Source organism: Tursiops truncatus, chromosome 16 (assembly GCF_011762595.2).
Source record: "Tursiops truncatus isolate mTurTru1 chromosome 16, mTurTru1.mat.Y, whole genome shotgun sequence".
Lineage (NCBI taxonomy): Eukaryota > Metazoa > Chordata > Mammalia > Artiodactyla > Delphinidae > Tursiops > Tursiops truncatus.
Window position 1 is genome coordinate 7,517,504 of NC_047049.1, and position 23,164 is coordinate 7,540,667.

General features: G+C 54.0%; 1 protein-coding gene and 1 pseudogene across 4 annotated transcripts in view; one reads left to right on the forward strand and one right to left on the reverse strand.

Annotated features, from left to right (window-relative positions):
- Positions 1-21,492, reverse strand: part of LHPP (phospholysine phosphohistidine inorganic pyrophosphate phosphatase) — a 137,190-nt gene extending 115,698 nt beyond the window's left edge. For 2 of the 4 annotated variants that reach the window (XM_073793822.1, XM_033842447.2), the window contains exons 1-3: positions 21,299-21,492; positions 4,257-4,444; positions 696-849 (exon numbers count right to left, since the gene is read on the reverse strand). In XM_073793822.1, the coding sequence (XP_073649923.1) occupies positions 696-849; positions 4,257-4,444; positions 21,299-21,423 (467 nt within the window). In that variant the 5' untranslated portion in view covers positions 21,424-21,492. The remainder of the gene's footprint in view (positions 1-695; positions 850-4,256; positions 4,445-21,298) is intronic. The other 2 variants (XM_033842448.2, XM_033842449.2) reach the window with 2 other exon arrangements.
- Positions 18,215-18,987, forward strand: LOC141276778 (large ribosomal subunit protein uL2-like; annotated as a pseudogene).
- Positions 21,493-23,164: the final 1,672 nt, after the last annotated feature.

Here is a 23,164-nt window from a genome sequence, read left to right on the forward strand (position 1 = left end):
ATCAATACGTTGACAGTTGTTTTCTCATGCGGTGGGACTGGAAACTCTTTTTGTTTTCTTCTTTTTGCTCATCTGTATTCTCTAATTTTTCTTCAGTGAATATGTGCTGTCTTGGTGGTAAAAGATGGTAAGAAAAATAACCAACATGGCTTTTTAAAAGAGACAGTGAGGCTCAGGCTGAAGACTCGGACAAAAATGTTGGTCACAAAATCACAACTTTACACAGACTGTGCTGTGCGGCCAGAGATATGGGGCCCGGACAAGAGCATCCCACAGGCCCTCGAGCCTATTTTCTACTACTTAGGTGCCCCCTTGGCCCAATCCATCCAAGTCTTGTGCTGTATCCTGTGAAAATGCACCTAAACTCAGGACAGTCAACACAGGCCCCCGAGATCTCCAGGGGTCTCCTCTGCAGTGATCCTCCCCTGCCCCTGGCCTCTTCCAGCCTCGGGCCCGCAGGGAAGCTTGACCAACTAGCTCCTAAAGACAGGGAATTTCCTCAAAAATTATCAAAAGATAGGAATGAAGAAATGAAGGGGAAAAAAAGCAAGAAAAGGGGAGGGAAGGAAGAAGGAGTCACCCTGCGTCCACCCCACACCCACTTTTCCCATCTTCTCTGCTGATTCTGTTAAGTCAGAGACGCACAGAGCATGACCCAAAGTGGCCATGAACGACTCTCTCTGCAGCTGACTTACCCTTTTCCCAGTGAGAAGAGCACAGGATTCTCCAGCTCCATGAGCACCTGGAAAGCTTTATTCATGTTTTGATAAGAAAAGCCTTCTCCTGCATCTGCAATTACGACACAGTTTGGGTTGGACGTGTCGATCTGATCAAATTCCGAGCGGACTCCTGGTGAGACAGAGAGAGAGAGAGAGAGAGAGAGAGAGAGAGAGAGAGAGAGAGAAGGATAAAGCCCCGGCTGACATGGCCCACCTCTCATCTCCTTCCAGGAACACCTGTGTCTGCCTTGTCTGCCTGGCCCTTTCTCAGATGCTCTTTCTGATCGTCAAGCTGCCATGAGAGGTGGGCAAGGAACGGGTGCTATTCCCATTTTACAGATGAAGGAATTCTGGCTCCACACAGAGTGTGTGTTAGGATCCTGAAAGATGATGGGCCCACCCCTGGCACCCCCACTCCAACACCAGCATTACCCCAGAAGTTCCCTTAGTTCAAAACCATAGGCAGGAGACTTCCCTGGTGGCGCAGTGGTTAAGAATCAGTCTGCTAATGCAGGGGACACGGGTTCGATCCCTGGTCGGGGAAGATCCCACATGTCGCGGAGCAACTAAGCCCGTGCTCCACAACTACCGAGCCTGCACTCTAGAGCCCTCAAGCCACAACTACTGAGCCTGCGTTCCACAACTACTGAAGCCCATGCGCCTAGAACCCGTGTTCTGCAACAAGAGAAGCCACGGCAAGGAGAAGCCTGCGCACCGCAACGAAGAGTAGTCCCTGCTCGCCGCAACTAGAGAAAGCCCATGCGCAGCAACAAAGACCCAACACAGCCAAAAATTAATTAATTTTTAAAAAACCCAAAACTCAGGTATCTGTCAACAGGGGAACAGATAAACAAACCATGGGATGTTCACTCAATAGAATGCCACTCCGCGATCAAGAGGAAAAGACCTACTGACACGTGCAACCAAACAGTATGTTGGGGGAAAGAAGCCGTGCACACTAGGAACGGTTAACTCAGCAGGCCTGGGCTGCTCAAACCCTGCACATCCAAAGAAAGGCTGTCTTCAGATCAGGCCCACCACCACCTCCCGGGAGATCACCTCTGGGCCCTTGGAATATTCTGCCTGGAAAGAGCGCTTTTGTGTGTCTGGGGCCCTGGGCTATGCTGCATCCGTTTGACACCTGGGGGCCTGGAGACAGAGTAGCCAAGGTCAGTCACAGGGGCGCTGCATGCCTACCTGACTGACCCTTAATAAAAACCCTGGGCACGAGGCTGCAGTGAGCTTCTCTGGGTGACCACACCTCAGGCGTACTGTCACGCATCGCGCTGCTGGGAGAATGAAGGGCGTCCCAGCACGACGCACCTGGAAGTTCGCGCCTGGATTCTCCTGGTCTCTGCCCACGCATCTCTTCCCTTCCTGAGTTTAATCTGTATTCTTTCACTGTAATAAACCATAGTTGTGAGTAGGACAGCTTTTCTGAGTCCTGTGAGTCCTTCTAGCAAATCATCAAGCCTGAGGGTGGTCTTGGGAACCCCAAAAACTAGGTGCTGTGTGATTCTATCTATATGAAATTCTAGACACAGTAATCTGATTTATAATGGAAACAAGTCCAAACAGTGGGTGCCTCTATAGGGGTTGGGGATAGGGACTAATAGGGAAGGGCATTAGGGAACTTTTGGGGTGATGGTAATGTTCTAGGTCTTTTTTTTAATATATATACATATATATATAATATATACATTTTGGGGGGGGCTGCATTGGGTCTCAGTTGCGGCATGCGGACTCTTAGTCGCAGCATGCACGCGGGATCTAGTTCCCCAACCAGGGGTCGAACCCGGGTCCCCTGCATTGGGAGCGTGGAGTCTTACCCACTGGACCACCAGGGAAGTCCCAGGAATGTTCTAGGTCTTGATAGGGGTTTGAGTTACACAGATGTGTGCATTTTTCAAAACTCAGCAAAAGTACACTTGAGATTTTTGTATTTCATTGCATGTAAATTTTACATGAAAAGAAAAAACTAAACAGATTGAACTCTAGTTAATGATGTGAAGTGTTTAGGGGAAGTGTACCAATGCCTGCAAGTTACTTTGAGATGCATCAAAAAGATAAAGATGGATAGATGGATGGAGGGATGGGTAGATATATAATGAAGAAAATATAGCAAAATGTCACTGGTAACATCAAGGTTAAGGGCATACAAATATTCCAAGTAAAATTCTTCCAGCTTTGCTGTACATTTGAAAATTCTCGTAATAAAATGTTGGGGGGAAGATTTATCGACAATAAAACTTGAAAAAGATTCAAAGTCTGAAAAGTCAGGTACACCTATGGAAAACACAGACGCAGGATTACAGGTGAGGAAGGGCACCTGGCTTCCCCTTCAGCCTCTCAAGCTCTAACATCTGCCTGTTGGACTCACTGATGAACGATGCCTTCAAGGCAAACTCTGAGTTTCCCTCTCACCTCTGGTAGTTCCACCCCACCGCTCCCTTCACCCTGGGGAGGGGAGGATTTTCTTTCTTAAGTTTTTCTGTTTCTTTAAGGACCTGTTCTAAAGACACTGGCAGGGATCCTAGATCACAGAGGAAGCATTTGGAGAAACACGATTTCTAAAGGCTGGGCATGTCGCCCTCGACTGGCGCCAGAGTCGTGGACTGGACACCCGGACCTCCAGGGAGCTCCCTCCATCTCTTGGAGGCCCACCCCTGTCCGGAGGCGGAAGATCATCCTTGTCTCTGCCAGAGGTTTATAAATCAAAACACCAAGTGCAAAGGAGGGAAGAAGGCTCAGTGCAACTAAAGAAAAGTGTCCTGAATTCTGAAGCGTTGCTATGTCTCTTCTTTTTATCTTTTTGGCCGCACCGCGCAGCATGTGGGATCGTAGTTCCCCGACCAGGGATTGAACCCGCGCTCCATGCATCGGGAGCGCAGAGTCTTAACCACTGGACTGCCAAGGAAGTCCCTCTTCTTTTTAAATATTCAGAAGGCACCAGGTAATACTGCTCCTTCCTCTCTGTTCCAGCAAAACTCCCCGCTGAGGGTCCAAGGGGCTCTTTTCCTTCATTCAGACTAATATCAGGAAGGAAACCTGTGCCGTTTGCCAGACAGCAGGGCTGGTTTTCACAAATATAGTTCAGAAACCTATGGACCTCAGTCTAGCTTTTCATCCCCCCGTCTCTGTCTCTCTCTGTCTCTGTGTGTCTCTCTCTCTCTCTCTCACACACACACACACACACACACACACACACACACACACACACACACACCCCCCAGAGGCTAAAATCTTGCCCCCTTGACAATTCCTTGCCACCTTGCTTCATCCTAGATCACAGAAAGCAAATTCAGGGTTTTCCTCTGAGGAGCCACCTGGAACCTGCCCCCAAACACCCTCCGGTATGAGGCCGGGATGGATGGGGCCGGGTCCCCAGCAGGGAGCCCACAGGTGTCAACAGGAGCCACGTGCTACCTCTGTGTCCTGCCCCGTGGTCTGGCTCAGGTGAGAAGGGGCCCCTCCCCAGCCCCACCTGGAAAGGAGGCGCCTTCACCCCAGCCAGGTCCCAGGGCCCGGCAGGCCTACCGTCGTGGATGAGCAGGTGTGGCCGCAGGCCTCGCTCCTTCAGGATCAGGCAGGTGGCAGGGGCCGGGGCGGTCACCTCGCCCTCTGAGATGTCGAAGCCCAGACGCCGAAGCATCCCCACCAGGTCTCCCCGGGACTTCTGCGACTCGTTGGTGCAGAACCTCACCTTCAGCTGGGACCGCTTCAGTCTGGAAGTGGGGAGACAGGTGGAGGGGCTGTCAGCAGGCAGTGTGGCCTGCTGCGGAGGGGGCTGGACAGGCGCTTCTCCGAGGGCGCAGGCCAGGTCGCCACGGGCCCCTGAGCTGGGCCTCGACTGATCCCGGGGGTTTTGGAGCTGGAGCAGACCATTCTCACCCTCACTGCGCTTGACACAGCTGAGGCTCCCCAAGGTTCCTGCCTGGCCTCTGCCCGCACCTCCCCTTCTGCCTGGGACACGTCCCCACCCTCCCCTGGGACACACTGCCCACGCACATGCCAGCTCTCCCGCACTCGACACCTCCTCCACCACACCATGCCGCTCAGCCTCGCGGGGGTCACCTCCGAGCGTCCTGGCCACCCCTCTGGACCTCCCGTCACAACGAGCATTTCCACTTAGCAACTGAGCTGACTCTGTACCCACACTTTCCCAAATACAAAGGTCAAGGGGCCAAGCTGAGGTGTGTCTCCTCATCACTGTCACCGAAGAAAGGTTTGCCAGACAGAGTCACCAGGCACACGGGCGAGTTAACGTGAGGTGAGCCTGGGATGCGTGCAGAGTGTCAGCGGCACCGACATCCTTCCCGTCTGAGCTCACAGGAGGCTCCGCATCCCAGTTGCACCTGGGCAGGCTCACCGAATGCAAAGCCACAAAGCTGATGCCTGAAGAGACCCCAGTGAAATAACATTCAACCCTTCTACAGGCAGCTGTTGAGCACCTACTAAATGCCTGGCTGGGGTGGGTGCACAGAAACGCCACGGTGTCCGCAGGCAGGCTCTCTGACCCCCAGAGCCCTCAGTCGGCAGGTGGGGCGGAGACCACACAAAGGAAGGGGGAATCGGGGATTGAGAACAGAGAGGTGCTGGGAAGGACCAAACAGGTGAAGAGACAGGGTGGCCAGGGAGGGTGGGAAAGTCGGGGAGGCCTCCCTAGGGAGGAGAGAGCTCCGGAGCTGAGACCCGAAGGGAAGCAAAGAGGCAAAGGCAGAGCGGCCGGCAGAAGGAAGGGGGGACCTGGTAAGCGTCAGCGCTGCAGGTGTGGCCGGGCAGGAGAGGAGGCTGGCGTGGGGGCCGAGCAAGGGGGCCAGCGGGCCGGGGGCAGTGAGAAGAGGTGGGCTGGCCACACCTCTGGCCTGGCCCAGAGCGGACAGCCCTCCCTGGATGAACCCCGGGCCACAGCGAGGGAGCCTTCATATTTGGCATCTGCAGAGAGCACGGTGGGGGGCCACGGAAGACACCAGGCTACAAGTCAAGAGGCCCGAGAAATCCTAGGGAAAAGGTGGAGGGTCTGTATGTCCCCTTCTCCAACCATCCTGTGGGACGCTGCCCCTACCCTGTCTCTATCCAGGTTTTTCTTTCTAACACTAACCAGTATCTCCAATCGTCTCATTTCTGTATCTGTTCACCGTCTCTCTCCTGGACCCATGTGCTCCATGCGGTCAGGAATGGGGCCTGCTGGGCGCTCCTCAGCACCCCCAGTGCTTCACACAGGGCTTGGCACACGGCAGGCCCCCGATAAGCGTTTGCTGAATGACTGAGTGATGGAAAGTCCAGATGACAGCTGGTGAGGGGGACCCTTCCTTAGGACCACGCCTACTGCTTCCCCCAAGGGTGCCCTGACGGAAACAGACAGGATTCAGTGGCGAAGACACGCATTCCCACGCTACGGTGAGCTTTCAGACCCTCTGAGCACTGGAGTGGACAGGTGCGATTTGGAAAAAAATTGGCAGATCTCCTGACAACAAGGCGAACGCAGACAGAGAGGCTGACAATGTCGTAATCAATTCTTTCTTAGTATTTGTCTTTCCTAATCAGGGGGTTATGAATTATCAATTACATTTAGTGGTTAATTGCCCTTCATAAAGACAGCTTTTGTATTTTTAAATTAGGCAGTTAATACATTGTAACTAATAGCACCACCTTGTACATTACGGGCAGATCTTCATTGATTGGCACCCGGGATGTGCGATCGCACCCAAGTTAATGGAGCAGCTGAGAGAAGAAGGCAGGGGGTGCCGGGGGACTAATTATTCCTAATGGATTATGATGTGACCTTCTCAGAACAGTGAGCAATCGGTGTGACAGTGAGATGACAGTGCCTCACATCTGCTATTCCAAACACAACTTCGATGCCCATAAAAAAACGAGTAAATAACAGAACTCACTTCAGGACACTTCAGCCACTGTTCTCCTTTGAAATACAACGTAAGTTCATCCAAAACACGTTTTAAAATCAAAGTACTAGTTTTAGGATTGAATCAGTCCCTGGAAAGTGGCGGGAAATGCTTGGGGAAGGCCCCTCCCTGTGGGTCTGTCCATTCGTGCCCCTGACCGCACCCCCTTTTGACTTTCTGGCACAAGTCCCAGGTCCTCTCTCTTCATTTTTCTTAGTTACTAAAAATAACAGAAGTAGGGGCTTCCCTGGTGGCGCAGTGGTTGAGCGTCCGCCTGCCGATGCAGGGGACACAGGTTCGTGCCCTGGTCAGGGAAGATCCCACATGCCGCGGAGCAGCTAGGCCCGTGAGCCATGGCCGCTGAGCCTGCGCGTCCGGAGCCTGTGCTCCGCAACGGGAGAGGCCACAGCAGTGAGAGGCCCGCGTACCGCAAAAAAAAAAAACAAAAAAAAACAGAAGTATTCATTATTATTATTAAAATAGTAAAGCATGAATACAACATTACACTGGACCTTGCCTTGGGGCTCAGTATCCATGATCTGATTTCATCCTCACCCCCTAAGGGCAGAGCCCCCTACATACACCCTGTGTCCCCTACATGCACCCCCCAGGGCCCGGTGCCTGGAGCACAGGGGGCCCTAAGCACATGTTGAGAAAACAAGCTGAGGAGGCAAGAGCCACGGTCCCCGTTCCAGAGACGACAGAACAGAGGCTCCGGGGGGGGGGGGGGGGGGGGGGGGGGGCAGAGACCCGAGAAGGTCTCTCGGCTTATAACCAGCGGAGCCCACGGGCCCGCAGCTGGCCACAAGGTGGCGGCCCAGGCTCTGGTCCAGGGGGTGGAGGTGCTGGTGCTTCCCCAGTAAGGGAGGCACCTGCCGGGGCAGGCCCAGCTCGGCCCTGCTGGGCAGGACACTGAAACCTTCCCAGGGTGGGGAAGGGTGTGCATGGGGCACACATGTGCGTGCACAGGGGACAGAGTGTGAGAAGGTGGGTCAGCACTGAAGGGGAGGCCCTGAATGGCCAGGGCTATGAGCTGAACTGTGTCCCTCCCACAAAATCGTATGTCGACTCCCTCAGGAGGTAATGAAGGTTGTCAAGTGAGGACAGAAGGGTGGGGCCCTGATACGACAGGATTAGTGTGCTTACAGCAAGAGACACCAGAGATCTCCCTGCGAGCACAGAGTAGAGGCCGTGTCAGGACACGGCAGAAGGTGGCCACCGAACAAGCCAGTAAGAGGACTCTCGCCAGAGACCCACCCTGCCGGCCCCTCGGTCTTGGATGCCTAGGCTTCAGAGCTGTGGGAAGCAAACCTCCGTGCTGAAGCCCCCAGGCCGTGGTATTCTGTTACTTAAGCCTGCAGGCCGTGGTATTCTGTTACGGCAGACTAAGACAGCCAAAGAACCAAAGCCTCCGCATCTCTCGGAGGGGTCTGCTGCCAGAGGTCAGATTCAGACTCGGGAGGCCTGGAACACGCGAATCCAATGTCAGGAAAGCCGGAGCCAGGCGTGGCTTCAGGGCCACAGCACAGTCTGCAAAGGGCTTCCCAAGGGGAGTGAATCCAGAGGATTTCAACATCGGACTGGGCCCAGCTCCAGAACATGACATGTCACCCCATCCCCTGACACCCAAGAACCCTGGGCACAGGGGGCCTACCGCAGGGTCCTGGCAGCCCAGAGCCGGGCTCTGGCTAGATGGCCCCTCTGAGACCACGGCCTCAGTCCACTGCACCCTCCCCAGACCCCCTGAGAGGGCGGGTACTTGCCCCCACTTCCCGGGGCCGCAACGGCTCTTTGAACTGACCTTTACCTCATCCCGGAGGCCAGGACAAGCTCTGAGTGACGACGTCGCCTGATGCAATTACCGAGCATCACAGGAACTGGTCCCTTGCAAATCACCTCGGACCTCACACATCTGCTGGCTGTCGGCATCTGCCAGGGGCGCTCACCCGAAAATAATGGAAACCTTCTCATTATCGCTCGGTAGCAGGTAGAGTGCTAGGACGATTATTGGACATCCTGACTGACCTTGGCATTGCTCCACAGCCTGATGCCCTCTGGGCTCGCCAAAGAGGGGCTGGGCAGGAGGCGAGGAGGCTGCCCTGGATAAGGCCCCTCCTAGCTCGGTCCCCACCCCACCCCACCCCAGCCATCTGTCACCTTCATCTGACCCAGAAGGCCCTCTCATCACCCTGAGTCTTTGCCTTCACCCTCCTCTATGGCCAAATCCTACCCATCCGTCAAAGCCTGGTTCATATGTCCCCTCTTCCAGGAAGCCCCCCAGACCCCAGCCCCTGCCCGGGCAGAGCCCGTCCTCTTTCCACTTGGCTTTCACAGCCCTTGAAGCACAGCAGTGCTTTTCTATGAGAAGCACTTAACTGATCCAAACTCTGGATTTGATGGGCCCACCTGGTAATGCAACCAAGTCATTCTGCTTTCCAGAGAACTTCAGGAAGAAACCCCACGCTCACTGCCAATCCCGCCTGTGGACAGCACTGCTCCAGCGCCCGTCTCTAATCCTTCCTGGGGCAAGGTTGTTAAAGGGTTCCAGAAGAGAAAGCACAGTGGGGCCGGAGGATGGACCTAGGCACAAGGGTGAGGAGTGAGTCACGCCTTCTGCAGGCGGAGGAACAAATGCCTAAGAAAGATGCTCTAATACTGAGCGGGAGGCCAGGTGGCCGAGAGGCGACCAGGAAGTGCTTCAGAGTCTGATGACCGTGGGCTGGTCCCGGCTCTGCCACTTAATGGCTGTGGGACCTCCACAAGCTGTTTCTTCTCTCTGTGGCTCAGTTTCCTCATCTGGAAAATGGGGATGAAAACAGCCTCACATTGTGAGGCTCCAATGAGACCTGCAGTGCGCTTGCTCGGGCCTGGCCCACAGTAAGTGCTCACCGAACGTAAGCCGAGCACGTCGGCCAGTGGCCAGCAGGCAGGCTCCCCCAACCTAGTTCCCTCCCCGCTCTACCTGCCCCAACTGCCCAGAGCAGGCAGGGCACTCACCCACCTCGCCCCAACCACCCTGTGACCAAGCAGCGAGGCGCGTGGTGGCTGCCACAACCTCCCCTCCCCCGCTCTCACCACCTGCGCCCACGTGGGGCTCCGAGGGGCACGGGCTGGGTCCTACAGAGGGGGCACGTGTGGAGGGTCTGGGAGGCCAGGCTGATGGCGACTCCCAATCTCACCCCCGCCCCGGGGGAGGGAACCCAACAGGACGGCGACGGGGAGGAACCCTCAGGCTGGGTGGTTCCTGGTTGGGAAGGTGAGGCTGCAGGCTGGCAGGTCAAACGTGAAGTGACAAATGAGGTTAGCACCCAGAGGGGATGGGTGACTTCTCCCCCATCGCAGAGGAAGCAGGGTTTGTTTTTTTTGATTTTGCTCATCCCTGGGCTCATCTTCAGACGAGGTCCACAGGCCCACCCTGGGCTGAAATTCTGGTCTCCTACCAGAGCCACCTCTATGTCAAGTAGCCTGGAATCCTCTCCTGAGACAGAAGAAACTCATACCAGGAGGGAAGGGAGGTGCAGGGGAGGAGAGGGGTGTCTCCCCTCATTCCTGCCTCCCTGACCCAGGCCCGCTCTGCCCCTGGGGCTACAACTCAAGACGCTACCTGATGGGGAAGAGGCCCCTGTTACTACTGAAATGGCCACAGCTGCAGATATGCTTCAGTTTCTCAGAGAAGGAAAGAACACCCACAACACCTCGGGGGGTCATTATGAACCGAAACTCGGGCGGCAGTGCCCAGCCGAGACCTTCAGAGAACATCAGCCTCAGCTTCCCCATCCACCAGCGTCAAGATCCCGTTACCTAGCAGAGCGCCACGGCAGCTTCCCCACCCACCAGCACCAAGATCCCGTTACCTAGCAGAGCGCCACGGCAGCGCCGGCCACTGTCTGACTTTGAGGTCTGCGGCTGCTTTCCTTTTAGAAAGCCACAGAGATTGAAAACACACGTTTGGAAAATTGAAACTCGCAAAGTGCATATTTGTTCTAAGAACCCAATTTTTAAAAAATAGAAGGTCAAACAGGAGCCCACGAACAGAGCAGGGGCAGTTCTGCAGTAGAAAAATACAGTCATAAAGGAAGGGATGGAGGGAGGGAGGGAAGGAGGAAAGAAAGAAAGAAAAATACAGTCACACACACACCAAGGGGCACCCACGTTGATTCTGAGAGGGACCAGGTCCAGCTCCCCATGTGCCCTGATGTAGGGCCTCAGCTTGGGGGCAGGGAGATGCCTTCTGGCTGGAGCAGCAACAGCAGGGCTTTTCCCCCATGACAATGGGGTCCGGCACCTGCACCTTGCACATGCCCTTGGCCAGGCATCCATGGGCCGGACTCTTGGGAGTCTTGAGTCCCAACCATGAAATGGGCTAACAGTAGCGCCTAGCCTTCTGGCTCTCCGGGGTGGGGCACAGAGGACGCACCATGAGCCCTACCATGTGCCGGCATCAGCACGGGGCCACGAATGCTGAAGGACACCGGTAAGGCCTCTGCCAGTAGCTCTGGCTGGGCCTGCTGCATCTCCCCCTTCTTTCCACCGACCCACCAGAGTAGACATTTTGGCCAGGCTGACAGCCAGCTGCTAGGTCCCTGGAGGTCCCTCCCACTCTCCATCGGACACTCTGCTGGGCAGACTGTGTCGTCAGAGACCAGGCAAGAAACAGTCCAAAGTCTGGACGGAGAGAAGAGAACAAGAGCAGTGGTGACGCATGGAGGTGGCCCTGGCTGAGCCTCTCAGGCCGGGCTAGCCAGCCAGCGACCTCAGGGGGACAGCAACGAGGTCAAACAGACGTCGGGCAGGCCTGAAGCCAGGGCCCTTACGAAACACGTGGCACACCTTCCACACCCGTGGCTACCTCACCCGCCACCCAGTATGTTCTCTCTGACCTGCCTGGGCCTCTGAGCTCAGATCAAAGGGACACGCTGAGCCCACAACATCACTTTACTAGTTACTAATAAATTCAATTTAGAATGAAGTGCATGGGAATCTAGAAACCAGAGGAGACCTTGGAGATTATCCAACCTAGTGGCTCCTTTCGCAGAGGGGGAGACTGAGGCCCAGAGGGATACGAGGAACCTAAGGGCACATTTCTGGGAGCCATGGGTTCTTTGGTCCACTCCCCAGCCTTGGAAGGTTAGCCACCAGCTAGCCCTCCCCTGACGTGGTCACAGGCTGGTCAAGTGCTGGGCGCTGCAGGGGACAGAGCCAGGCATTCTCGGGTAAGGTGGGAGCCTGGCTCGGGAAGCAGACACACCCTCAGCACCTCTGCCACCTCGTCCCTGTGTGACCAAGGCTTGTCACCTAACCTTCTCCAACCTCAGTTTCCACATCTGTAAAATGGGGCACTAGCAGTAGCTACTTGACAGGACTGTCCTGAAGCACCTGGCATGTTGCAAATACTCAATGAATGACAGTGAAGACGATGGTGGTGACAATGACAACCACACCTCTAGCAGGCCCGGGGCCGGGTGCTCGGGACATCTGGGCCCTCGAGGCAGGTAGTCGGACAAGAAGACAGATGCCCAGGGAACTGGGACAGCCGGAGGAGCCAGCTGGTGAGGGAGGCCTGCTGGACGGAGCCCAGAGAGCTTCGCCCGGGGCCACCATTAAGAAAGAGGGCAAAGTTCAACCCAGCAAATGGAACCTGGGGTAAACCGGCGCTGGCTCATCCTGACGGACATCCCAGAGCGCCCAGGACAGAGGGAGCCCCAACAGTAGTTACAACAGCTCCCCGAGAGGAAACTGAGGCACAAAAAGGCTAAGGAACTTGCCCGAGACCACATGACAACCACAGGGCAGAGCTGGGACTCGAAACCCAGGTCCTCGCCCACAAGAGCTGACACCTACCTTCCTTTAGGGGAAGCACCTGCCCTGCTAAGGGTCTGGCCCCCACTCTCCTTCCTCCTGAGGTGGCTTTGAGCAAGCCCTATTCCTCCTCTATAAACAGGGCTGCATCCTGCCAGCCCCAGGGTGGTGGGAAGTCACCCTGCATAGCGCCACAGGCAGGGCCCGGGCAGGGCTTTGCCAATACGGCTTCTCTGTATATCCTTGGGGGGCTGGGGGATCAGGACTCCACCTGTGGGCCCCATGAGTGACCCGTGCCATGCTCACTTCCTAATCAGCCAGGGCCTTCCTACCAGAGGCGGCATCTTTGGGATAAACCGTTAACTCTGCTCCAGAACCCCCAGCCTGGCTGCCCTTGATTTCCATAGGGTGGCTCCTGCCCAGCGAGGCTGAGATCAGAAACCCAGAAACAGCCCTTGTCGTGACAGTGGAGCCGTGGGTAGCTTCACAACAATGTCCCTCGGTTTCCCTCCACGCAAGTCAGGGTCACAGTTCTGTTACTGCTCTACCTGAGGGTGGTTGTGTCTCCTTTAAGTCCAAGAACAAAAATGGTATTTCACGCACATTACTCTGTAACTTTTTCACTGACTATATGCAACATTCACCTCATATAAACTAATGTCAACACCAAACAGAGCTACCTCACTCTTTTTAACTGCTGGGGAATATTCCGCAGTCTGGATAAACCATAATTTATTCCCTTGTCGCCTCCTGACAGACACGCAGGTTGTTTCCAGCCACAAATATAAAATTATTCACATATGTACTGTTGAGCTGTCCACTGCCCCAGACTTTAGTACTGTTTGTTTTTTTTTTAACATCTTTTTTGGAGTATAATTGCTTTACAATGGTGTGTTAGTTTCTGCTTTATAACAAAGTCAATCAGCTATACATATACATATATCCCCATATCTCTTTCCTCTTCCGTCTCCCTCCCTCCCACCCTCCCTGTCCCACCCCTCTATGTGGTCACAAAGCACCGAGCTGATCACCCTGTGCTATACGGGGAGGGCGAAGGGTAAGCTGGGACAAAGTGAGAGAGTGGCATAGACATATATACACTGCCAAATGTAAAATAGATAGCTAGTGGGAAGCAGCCGCAGTGGTTAAGACTCCGCCTTCCACTGCAGGGGGCGTGGGTTTGATCCCTGGTGGAGATCCCACCTGCTGTGGGGTGTGGCCAAAAAAAAATAAAAAAGACACTTTCATCATTTTCACGGACTGACCTCATAATCGGTATTACAGATTTGAACAGAGAAAATACACACCATTCAAACACTGCTCTTTTATCTGTTTTTAAAACTGGAGGGATTCTATCTCAGATTTCATTTAGGAGATAAATGCTCTGAGGCGACATAAGTTTGAGACCACTGGCTCGGGATCTGCGGGGAACTCCAGCCTCCAGTGACCTGTGAACCAACAGAACATGTTTCTTGAGCATCAGTGCTGCCCAAGGAGTGGGGGGTTGTGGGGGGTGTGACGGGGGGACCATGGAACTGGACGAGAGCCAGCCAGGGAAGGGGCGGCTTCTTAAAATCCCCTGCGCTTTGGGGGAAACACAGAGGAAAAGGCGTGGAAGGAGCTACAGGGTCCCCCTGGGGGGATGACGAGGATGGGGCTGGTGACGATTTGGACTTTTTACTTAGTACCTTCCTGCGCTAGGGGGATGGTTTACAAGAAGGAAGCCACGTCTGCCTTGGGAAGCCTAAACTGTGGATGTTACGAAACCAGTACTCGGCCTGGGAAGAGAGAATCGTTCTCTCACCTGGCCCCCAACTCTGAAGTCAGCCTAGTTCACCCGCAGAGAGGAAACGGCAGCACGAGCGACAGGGCATTCTCAACAAACACACCTTGTCCAAGGTCCAGGGTGAGTCAGGAAAGCTGTTGTTGGCCTAAACGAACTCAAACAAACGGCCCGCCCCCTCTGATAGCCTTAAGAGCCCCCTCTGGCAGGTGCTGGGCCACACGGGGGATGGGACGAGGCAGCGCAGGGAGGCTCCCAGCTCTCTCACAGTCCTGGTAGCTACTATTATTACCGCTACTCCTGGGCGGCTGTGTCCCTGGGGCCCGACAGAGCCAGGGTGGCCGAGCATCAAGGAGGGTCTAGGTCCTAGGTCCTAGACAAGTTCCCGGGCCCTGTTCCTCTGGCTCTAAGACCTTCTGGGAGGGGCCTGGGTTTTCACAGGGTCCCGGGGCTCCTGGCGCACACTGGAGGGATGGGTCGCGGGTCCGTTAGTCCTGGGTGGGAATTGCTTTATGAGGCTGCCCTGGGCCGAGGCCGAGCCTGCTTCCTTCCGCCGGCCGCAAAAAGGCTGGGCCGGGCCGGGCCCAGCAGATGTGCTTTAGTGGCCGAGACAGGATGCAGTAAATGCCCACCCGCCTTTCACATGCAGATGCCTCTGGGGCTCCCCTTTGTGCTGACCAGCCTGGGGGCCGGTCCCTGCAGCCCCCGCTGTGCCCAGCCCTGCCTCTGAATGGCTCCCCTCGGGGAGCCCAACTGCCCAAGAATGGACTCCAATAAAGGGCCTGATGGGGGGACCCAGGCCGGTTACAGATGTCCCATGACCACGCCCACCCACAAGTCCTAGCACAGTAAGAGGTCTCCACCTGGCCAGCACCGTGCCCAGCGGCTCCAGGAGGCCTGGACCTCCTGTTCTCCAATCTGGGACGTTCCTGGCCCAGACGACAGCTTCAGAGCCCAGCTCACACATCACGGGCTCCCCATCTCCCTGGCGGCTCAGTCTCTCTCCACCTGACACTAGCCTTTCCGGGTGCTGTTTACGCTGCTCTCCCCATACTGGACGGTCAGCTTCCCGAGAGCAGGGACTTCCATCTGCCCCACTCACTGCCCCTTGTCCCAACGCCTACAGCGGTGTTTTTAGTATAAAAGAAGCACTCGATAAATATTTGTTGGGTGAGTGGATGAATGAACAAGTGCATCTTTAATGAGAAGCAGCGTGCTATTGCAGGGAAAACTGGGGCTTGGAGTCAGGTGGACCGGGGCAGGGCGGGGGACAGTGGGCAGGAAGGGAGGGAACCCTGGCCCAGCCACTTTCTCCACTGTGGCCACTTCCCAAATCTCTCTGAGCCTTTGTTCCAGCTTTGAAAAGGGCTGGTTGTGAAGGTAGCCTGATCATCAGTGACTGCTACTACGGTGGTCGGTATGGTTTTAAAAAGCAGAGCTAATACTCCCCAAGTGCTCTGTGTCCCCAAACAGGTGGGAAACTTTCCAAAAACCTGAGGACACCTGTCACCACAGAAAGCCTAGGAAGAGAAGTGGTGAGTCACCCCCTCTGGGGTTCCCAGAACAGAAGGTGCTGTTTGGGAACCCACGGCACTGGGGAGATGCCATGGAGGCAAACGCCCCCCTGGGCCCCGGGACCCCCATCAAGCGGCCCCTCTGCAGCGCTGCTCTCACCCTGGGAACTTCCTCTGAGCTCCCCTGTGACTTCAAAGCCAGCCTTGCATATCAAGGAGGCCACAGAGTGCAGGCTGTGGCTGCAAAAACTACACAAAGCGGTGGAAGCCTGGCATTATTCACGTTGGCCAGCAGGGCCTGGCCCGGGAAAGGGCCGTGTCCCCAAGTCTGACATCCCCAGGGAAACTCCAAAAGCAGGCGGATTTTACTGGGGGAAGTTGCCCACATACACTCACGGCCAGGAGGGTCTGGATGCTGGGCTCCGGGGGCCCCACAGGAGGGCATGGGCGGCTTCCTTTGGCCTGAGTGTGATCAGCTGGCCACTGGGGGCCGGGCCTGGGCGGAGGGGCCTAGCCTTTAAAGAGCCAGCACAAGAGCTGAAGAGAGAAAAGGGATGTGGGTGAGAGCCAGAGGCTGCCGCAGCGTGGAGGGCCCAGGCGCTGCGGGTGCTGGGCTGCTAAGGGGCTGGTCAGTGAAAACCCCCCGAAAGTCTGTATAACTGGAAGCAAGGGGGTGAAGTGGGCAGAGGGAGAGAAGGGGCCACAAGGGTCACTCGGGAAGGCCCTGGTGGAGCAGAGAAATGCACGGGGACGCGGTCCTGTGGCATGGAGTCCCAGGGAGGGTTCAGAGGGGCCAGGCCTCATCCTCCAGGACGATCAACTCCCCTGATATAAGGAGAACTGCGTCCCCTCACTGGAAACAGTCCCACACACTATGGGGAAGGCACTTCTCCCCTCTCTCAGCTACAAAACTGGCTGGGATGTATTTTAGGACTGTCAGTATATCCGGTTATTATACCGCTGCTAGATTTATACAGTGTAGCTGCTACCAAAGACACTCCAGCTAGATAAACCAGTTGAATTAAAGCAAATCAAGACAAACAACTCCCGGGGATCCGCTGGAAGATGCCAGCGCCAAACCCACAGAGGTTAAAGGACCAGGGATCACCCTCCTTCGAGTCACAGCCTGGAATCTGTGCAGGTGTTAGGTGGACAGTGTATCGGGGGGAGCATCACCCAGGGGAGACTGCTAGAGAGAAGCCCCTGACCTTTTCCAATGCCCACTTCTCCCTCAAAGGACTCTAAGTATGGGTCCAGCACAGCAGTTAGGAGTCACGCACACCTGGGTTCCCATGGTCCCTGGGCCATCCCAGCTGAGACCCTAGCAAGCCCTGAGCCTCAGTGGCTTCAGCTGATTGAGGGAGATAACCTCCTCCCACCCCCACGCTGTTAGGGGGACTACATGATATAAACAGGGACGCCCAGCATAGGAAGCACTCTCTGAGAGCAGCCAGCTTTGCTGGTGCTGGGAGACGCCTGGAGCCTCACTGGCCCGGGAGGGGTGCACACCAGACCCACATTACCGACTGGAAACAAGGGCTCACAATCAGCCCTACTTATTCCAAAGCCACTGCTGAATCCATTTTGTGCTCCTCAGCAGAAGGTAGATGGGGAGGGACCGAGGCTCTGTCCATATCCTTGACCTACTTTATTTCTCAGGTTTTGAGGCAAAAATGACCCTGCTAAAATGCAAAGGACTTCGGGACTTCCCTGGTGGTTAAGAGTCTGCCTGCTAATGTAGGGGACACGGGTTCGAGCCCTGGTCCGGGAAGATCCCATATGCCGCAGAGCAACTAAGCCCGTGCCCCACAACTACTGAGCCTGTGCTCTAGAGCCCGCAAGCCACAACTACTGAGCCCACATGCCACAACTAATGAAGCCCACGCACCTACAGCCTGTGCTCTGCAACAAGAGAAGCCACGGCAATGAGAAGCCCGCGCACCACAAGGAAGAATAGACCCTGCTCGCCGCAACTAGAGAAAGCCTGCATGCAATGAAGACCCAAAGCACCAAAAATAAAATTAATTAACTTTAAAAAAAATTTAAAAATGAATGAAACTGTAAATTAGTTTAAATAAATAAATAAATAAATAAATAAAATGCAAAGGAGTGACAAACCCACGTGTTGGTGAGGACACAGAGCCACGGGCACTCTCACATATACCACTTTGGGAAACGATTTGACAGCATCTTCTAGCAATGAACATATGCCTATCTTATGACCAGCAATTCCACTCCTAGGCCTGTACCCAGCAGAAATGCATCCATGCATTCACCAGACATGTTCTAGAATGTTCATGGCAGCACTATTCAAAATAACTGAAAACGGGAAACTACACCCCCTCAATAGAAGAACAGATGTGTACTTTAATATAAAGTTGTTTTTTTATTAAGTGGCCCTGATTTTAAAAAAATTAAAAGCACGTGTAACAGGAATTCCTATATTAACATGGGACGTGCTCTTTCGGCCGCACTCCTCAGCAGACTGCTGCCATGGGCCACGGGATCTGTGGGCAGAGGAAGGGCGCCAGCTCCACGTTCCGCGTGCACGTGAAGCACCGAAAGACGCCGCGTCTCTGCACACCGTGGACTTTGCCAAGCAACACAGCTACATCAAGGGTATCGTGAAGGACACCATCCACGACCCGGGCTGCAGCGTGCCCCTTGCCAAGGTGGTCTTCCGGGATCCATACAGTTTTAAGAAGCGGACAGAGATGTTCATCACCACCGAGGGCATCCACACCAGCCAGTTCGTGGACTGTGGCAAGCAGGCCCAGCTCAGCATCGGTAGTGTGCTCCCGGTGGGTACCGTACCTGGGGGCACCCACATGTGTTGTCTGGAGGAGAAGCGTGGTGACTGGGGCAAGCTGCCCATAGCCTCTGGAAACTATGTGACTGTCATCTCCCACAACCCTGAGACAAAGAAGACCAGAGTGAAGCTGCCCTTGGGCTCCAAGAAGGTCATCTCCTCCACCAACAGAGTTGTGGTCGGTGTGGTGGCTAGAGGTGGCCGCGTTGACAAACCCATTCTGAAGGCCAGCCGTGCCTACCACAAGTATAAGGCAAAGAGGAATTGCTGGCCATGTGTGCGGGGTGTGGCCATGAACCCTGCTGAGCGTCCCTTTGGAGGTGGCAACCACCACCATATCGGCAAAGCCTCTACCATCCTCAGAGATGCCTCTGCTGGCCAGAAAGTGGGTCTCACTGCTGCCCACCGGACTGGGTGTCTCCGGGGAACCAAGACTGTGCAGGAGAAAAAGAATTAGGGCTGAGGGCTCAATAAAGTTTGTCTCTTTCACAAAAACAAACAAACAAACAAACATGGGACGTGACGTTTAACTGTCATACTCATGGGGTGTATTGTGTGCCAAGCACTGTGTCAAGGGCCATCATGGCACCTGCCTGCGCCCCTCTGTGCCCCTCTCCATTCCCTCAGGTGCTCCAGTCCAACACCGGAGCCATTCTTCATTTCATCTTCTCCCTGTTCCCCGCAATATCCAATACACAGGCAGGTCCCATTGGTCCTACTCCCAAAACATCTAATTCACCCCCTTCTGTTCATCTCCATTGCCACCCCCTAGTCCACGCCCTATCATGTCTCCCTGGACCACACAAGGGTCTCCCAACTGGCTGTTTCCCTGTTTCCTCTGGAGCCCGGCCATCTGCCCCACTGCCAGCTCATTCTCCACTTTGCAGCCAGAGATCTTCTTAAAATATTTTGTTTTCTGGTGCAGTATTTTTTTCCAGCACTTTTTGAGACAAAATTGACAAAATATTTGTAATTTGATATCTTGAATGGGAAATACATCCACATGGTTCAAAACTTTAAAAAATGTTTATATACGAAGTTACCGAGGGAAGAGCCTTGCTCCCATCCCTACCCCCAACCACCTAGTTCTCCCCAATCACTTGCCTTCCAGCTCTTCACAGGTTGAAGCTCTTCCCTCCAGTTTCCTTATACAAACACACCAGCAGGAATACACACTTGCATTTCTGCCTTTTCCACCCAAAAGATGGCACAGTGCACATCCTGTCTTCACTGACAGCACGTCTACATGGCAGGCATGCTCGTTCTTTTTTATGCAGCATGGAATTCCACTGTGTAGAAGGATAGACTGTAATACTCCCCTAGCGATGGATAGTTGAGCTGTTTCCAGTCTTTTGCTATTTCTCAAGGCACTGCCATGAATGACCTCCCACCTATGTCATTTCTCATGTATGAGGCAGTACGCTGATAGATCATGCCAAATGCATCTTCCACAAGCAATATAAGACAGGGTCTGCTTCCACAAACTCTCACCAAGAGAATGCGTTCCCAAAGTTGCGGATTTTGGCCGATTTTCTCAAATTGATGAAAAAAGGCATCTCAGGATCGTTTTAATTTGCACTTCTCTTATTCGAGTAAGGCTGAGCATCTTTCCTGTGCTTTTCCTTTGTGTTTCTATTTGTTTTCCTTTCCTATGAATTGTTTATATCCTTTGTGCCTCTTTCTATTGGGTTGTTGATTTGTTGTTGTTGTCGATTTCTAGATTTTGAGGCGTAGCTACAAAGGTATTCTCCTACTCCAAGATTTCAAAGGGAATCTCTCCTGTTTTCATTTACTTATATGGTTTCACTTTCTACATTTAAATGTCTTGAAAACATAAATCAGATCACACGACACTCCTGCCTAATATCTTCAGTGACTTCTCATTGCACCCAGTATGGAATCCAGACAGCTCTCTGTGACCCTCAGGTCCCTGCCTGCTGTAGCCCTGAGCACCCTCGCTAGTGCCCACTCTCTCTTCAGTTCCGTGAGTGCGTGTGATCTGCTGAGTTCTCCTCCCGAGCTCTCCTCCGAGCTCTCCTCCGCCTCAGGCTTTGCAGCCACTGTTCCCTTCAGATGCAAGGCACTTCCTCCTCCACTTCACCCCATGCCTCCTCTTACCCTCTGGTTCTGCGATGCCAGTGGCAATTACAAAGCCCAGGGCCCAGTGGTGCCAACAGTGGTCCTGGCAGTGTCTTCTGTGCACAAGACTTGGTGGGCAAGACGCCCTCCTACCGTCTAAGCAGACAGTCAAGGCAGTCCAACTGAATTACAATGCCAGCCACGTATGTAATTTAAAGTTTTCTGGTAACCACATTAACAAAGGTTAAAAGAAGGTGGATTTAATTTAATATATTTTATTTAAGCTAACATATTCAAATTACTATCATTTCAATATGTAACCAATATAAAACAATACAATGAACTTTATACATTTTTTCTCACTAAGTCTTCAAAATCCAGTGTGGGTTGTACACTTACACCACATCTAAATTCAGACTTGCCACATTCCAAGTGCTCAAAGGCAAGGAATGGGGCTGCGCTGTTGGACAGGGGCGCAACTCTAACCAGCAGGGTCCCGGTGCTCATCCCGGGACGCCGTTTGCCTGTCACACCCGGCGCCTGCAGCGCAATCCTCCCGGGACCAGCCCACCGCTCGCCGGGCGGGGCGGGGCCAGAGCAGCAGCCCCGCCCCGCCCCCCGGCAGCGGCCCACAGGACCCGGCTGAGCACAGCGCCGGGCGCTCCAGGCGGCCTGCGCGGCCCACTCACCTCGCCAGCGCCTCCACAGAGCCTACAATCGGCGCACCGCCGCCCTCACCGCCGTCGTACAGCACGCCTGAGATGTCAAGCAGCACCCCGCGCACGCCGGCCAGCCGCTCGCCCCACGCAGCCATTGCGTCCCGCCTGCGCCTCGGCCCCCGCGTCCCAACCGGCGCCTGGAAGCTGCGGCCGCGCTCGCCGCGCAGGGTTGCCTGGGAAGTGTAGTCCCGCGGGCGGGGCGGGGCAGAGCTGGGCCAGTGGGGCGTGGCCGGGCGCAAACCCGGCAAGACGGGCGCTGCTTCCCGACTCCCGAGTCACGCGCTCCCAAAATGGGAGCCTTTTCACCTGGACATCAGTGGATAAAGGGTCAACCTCCCTAAAATTGGAGCAAGGCAGATTGGGACGAGGAGGCAACCGGAAAAGTAACAAAAATTAAAGAGAACAGGCAAGACCTTCATTGGTGTTTTCCTGTGGCCCGATGACACTCCTAACAGCAATGGAGATAGTTGGGCCCACAGACTGGACGATGCTGCGCGCCTGAGAAGCAATGATAAGGTAACGAATCTCTAAAGACATGTATGAAGTGTAAGCTATGATGCCAGAACAAGGTGGAAGAAAAATAAATGTTCAGGGACCGGAATTGTTCAAGAAGTGATAAGATGGCTACTGACAGAAATATTATGCCATGAAAAAAGGAAGACTAGGTTACAACATGAAAAACGCTCACGATATAACATTGTGTGAAAAAGCAGAGGGACTTCCCTAGCTGTCCGGTGGTTAAGACTCGGCTTCCAATGCAGGGGGCGTGGGTTCCATCCCTCGTTGAGGAACTAAGATCCCACATGCGGAGTGGTGCAGCCAAAAAAAAAAAAAAGCAGAATGCAAAATTGTATGTAGACCTCTGCCTACAAAAATAAGGCGTAGGAATGGCTGAGAAGAAAATGGGAATATTTCAATGTGTTAGCCCAGTGAGATTTTGGATGAATTTTTACATTCTATTTAATGTTACATCGTTTTTGTAATAAATAAAAGTTGGTAGAAAAGGGGAAGAGTTTCCTTAACTGCCCTTTTGACCCTTTCAAGTGTTTAAACTGAAACTTCAAAAAATTTGACTTCTGGGACTTCCCTGGTGGCACAGCGGTTAAGAATCCGCCTGCCAAAGCAGGGGACACGGGTTCAAGCCCTGGTCCCGGAAGATCCCACATGCGCGGAGCAACTAAGCCCGTGCGCCACAACTACTGAGGCTGCGTTCTAGAGCCCGCGAGCCACAACTGCTGAGCCCGTGTGCCACAACTACCGAAGCCTGTGCACCTAGAGCCCATGCTCCGCAACAAGAGAAGCCACCACAATGAGATGTCCGTGCACTGCAATGAAGAGTAGCCCCGCTCGCCGCAACTAGAGAAAGCCTGCGCACAGCAACAAAGACCCCATGCAGCCAAAAATAAATAAAATAAATAAATTTATTTTTTAAAAAATTGACTTCTCTTAGCCTGACTTAACTTTAAGTTTTCAAAAAAAGACCATATTAGGGTGGCCATTTTGTTTCAGGCTCTTGATTCACAGATGGCATGAAGAATTCATCAGAATATTAGAACTTTAACCCAGTTCAATGAATCGTGCGTGTCATGTTGATAAGTTTACTAGGAAAACTGCGTACTCCGCTGATTTTACAGGAGAAATATAAAATATAGTTCCTGCCCTTTGGGGATTTACAATCTGGTTGGGGGAGAAATGAATATGAGACCTCATATTAATCATGGTTCTTGGGCTTCCCTGGTGGCGCAGTGGTTAAGAATCTGCCTGCCAACGCAGGGGTCATGGGTTCAAGCCCTGGTCCGGGAAGATCCCACATGCTGTGGAGCAACTAAGCCCATG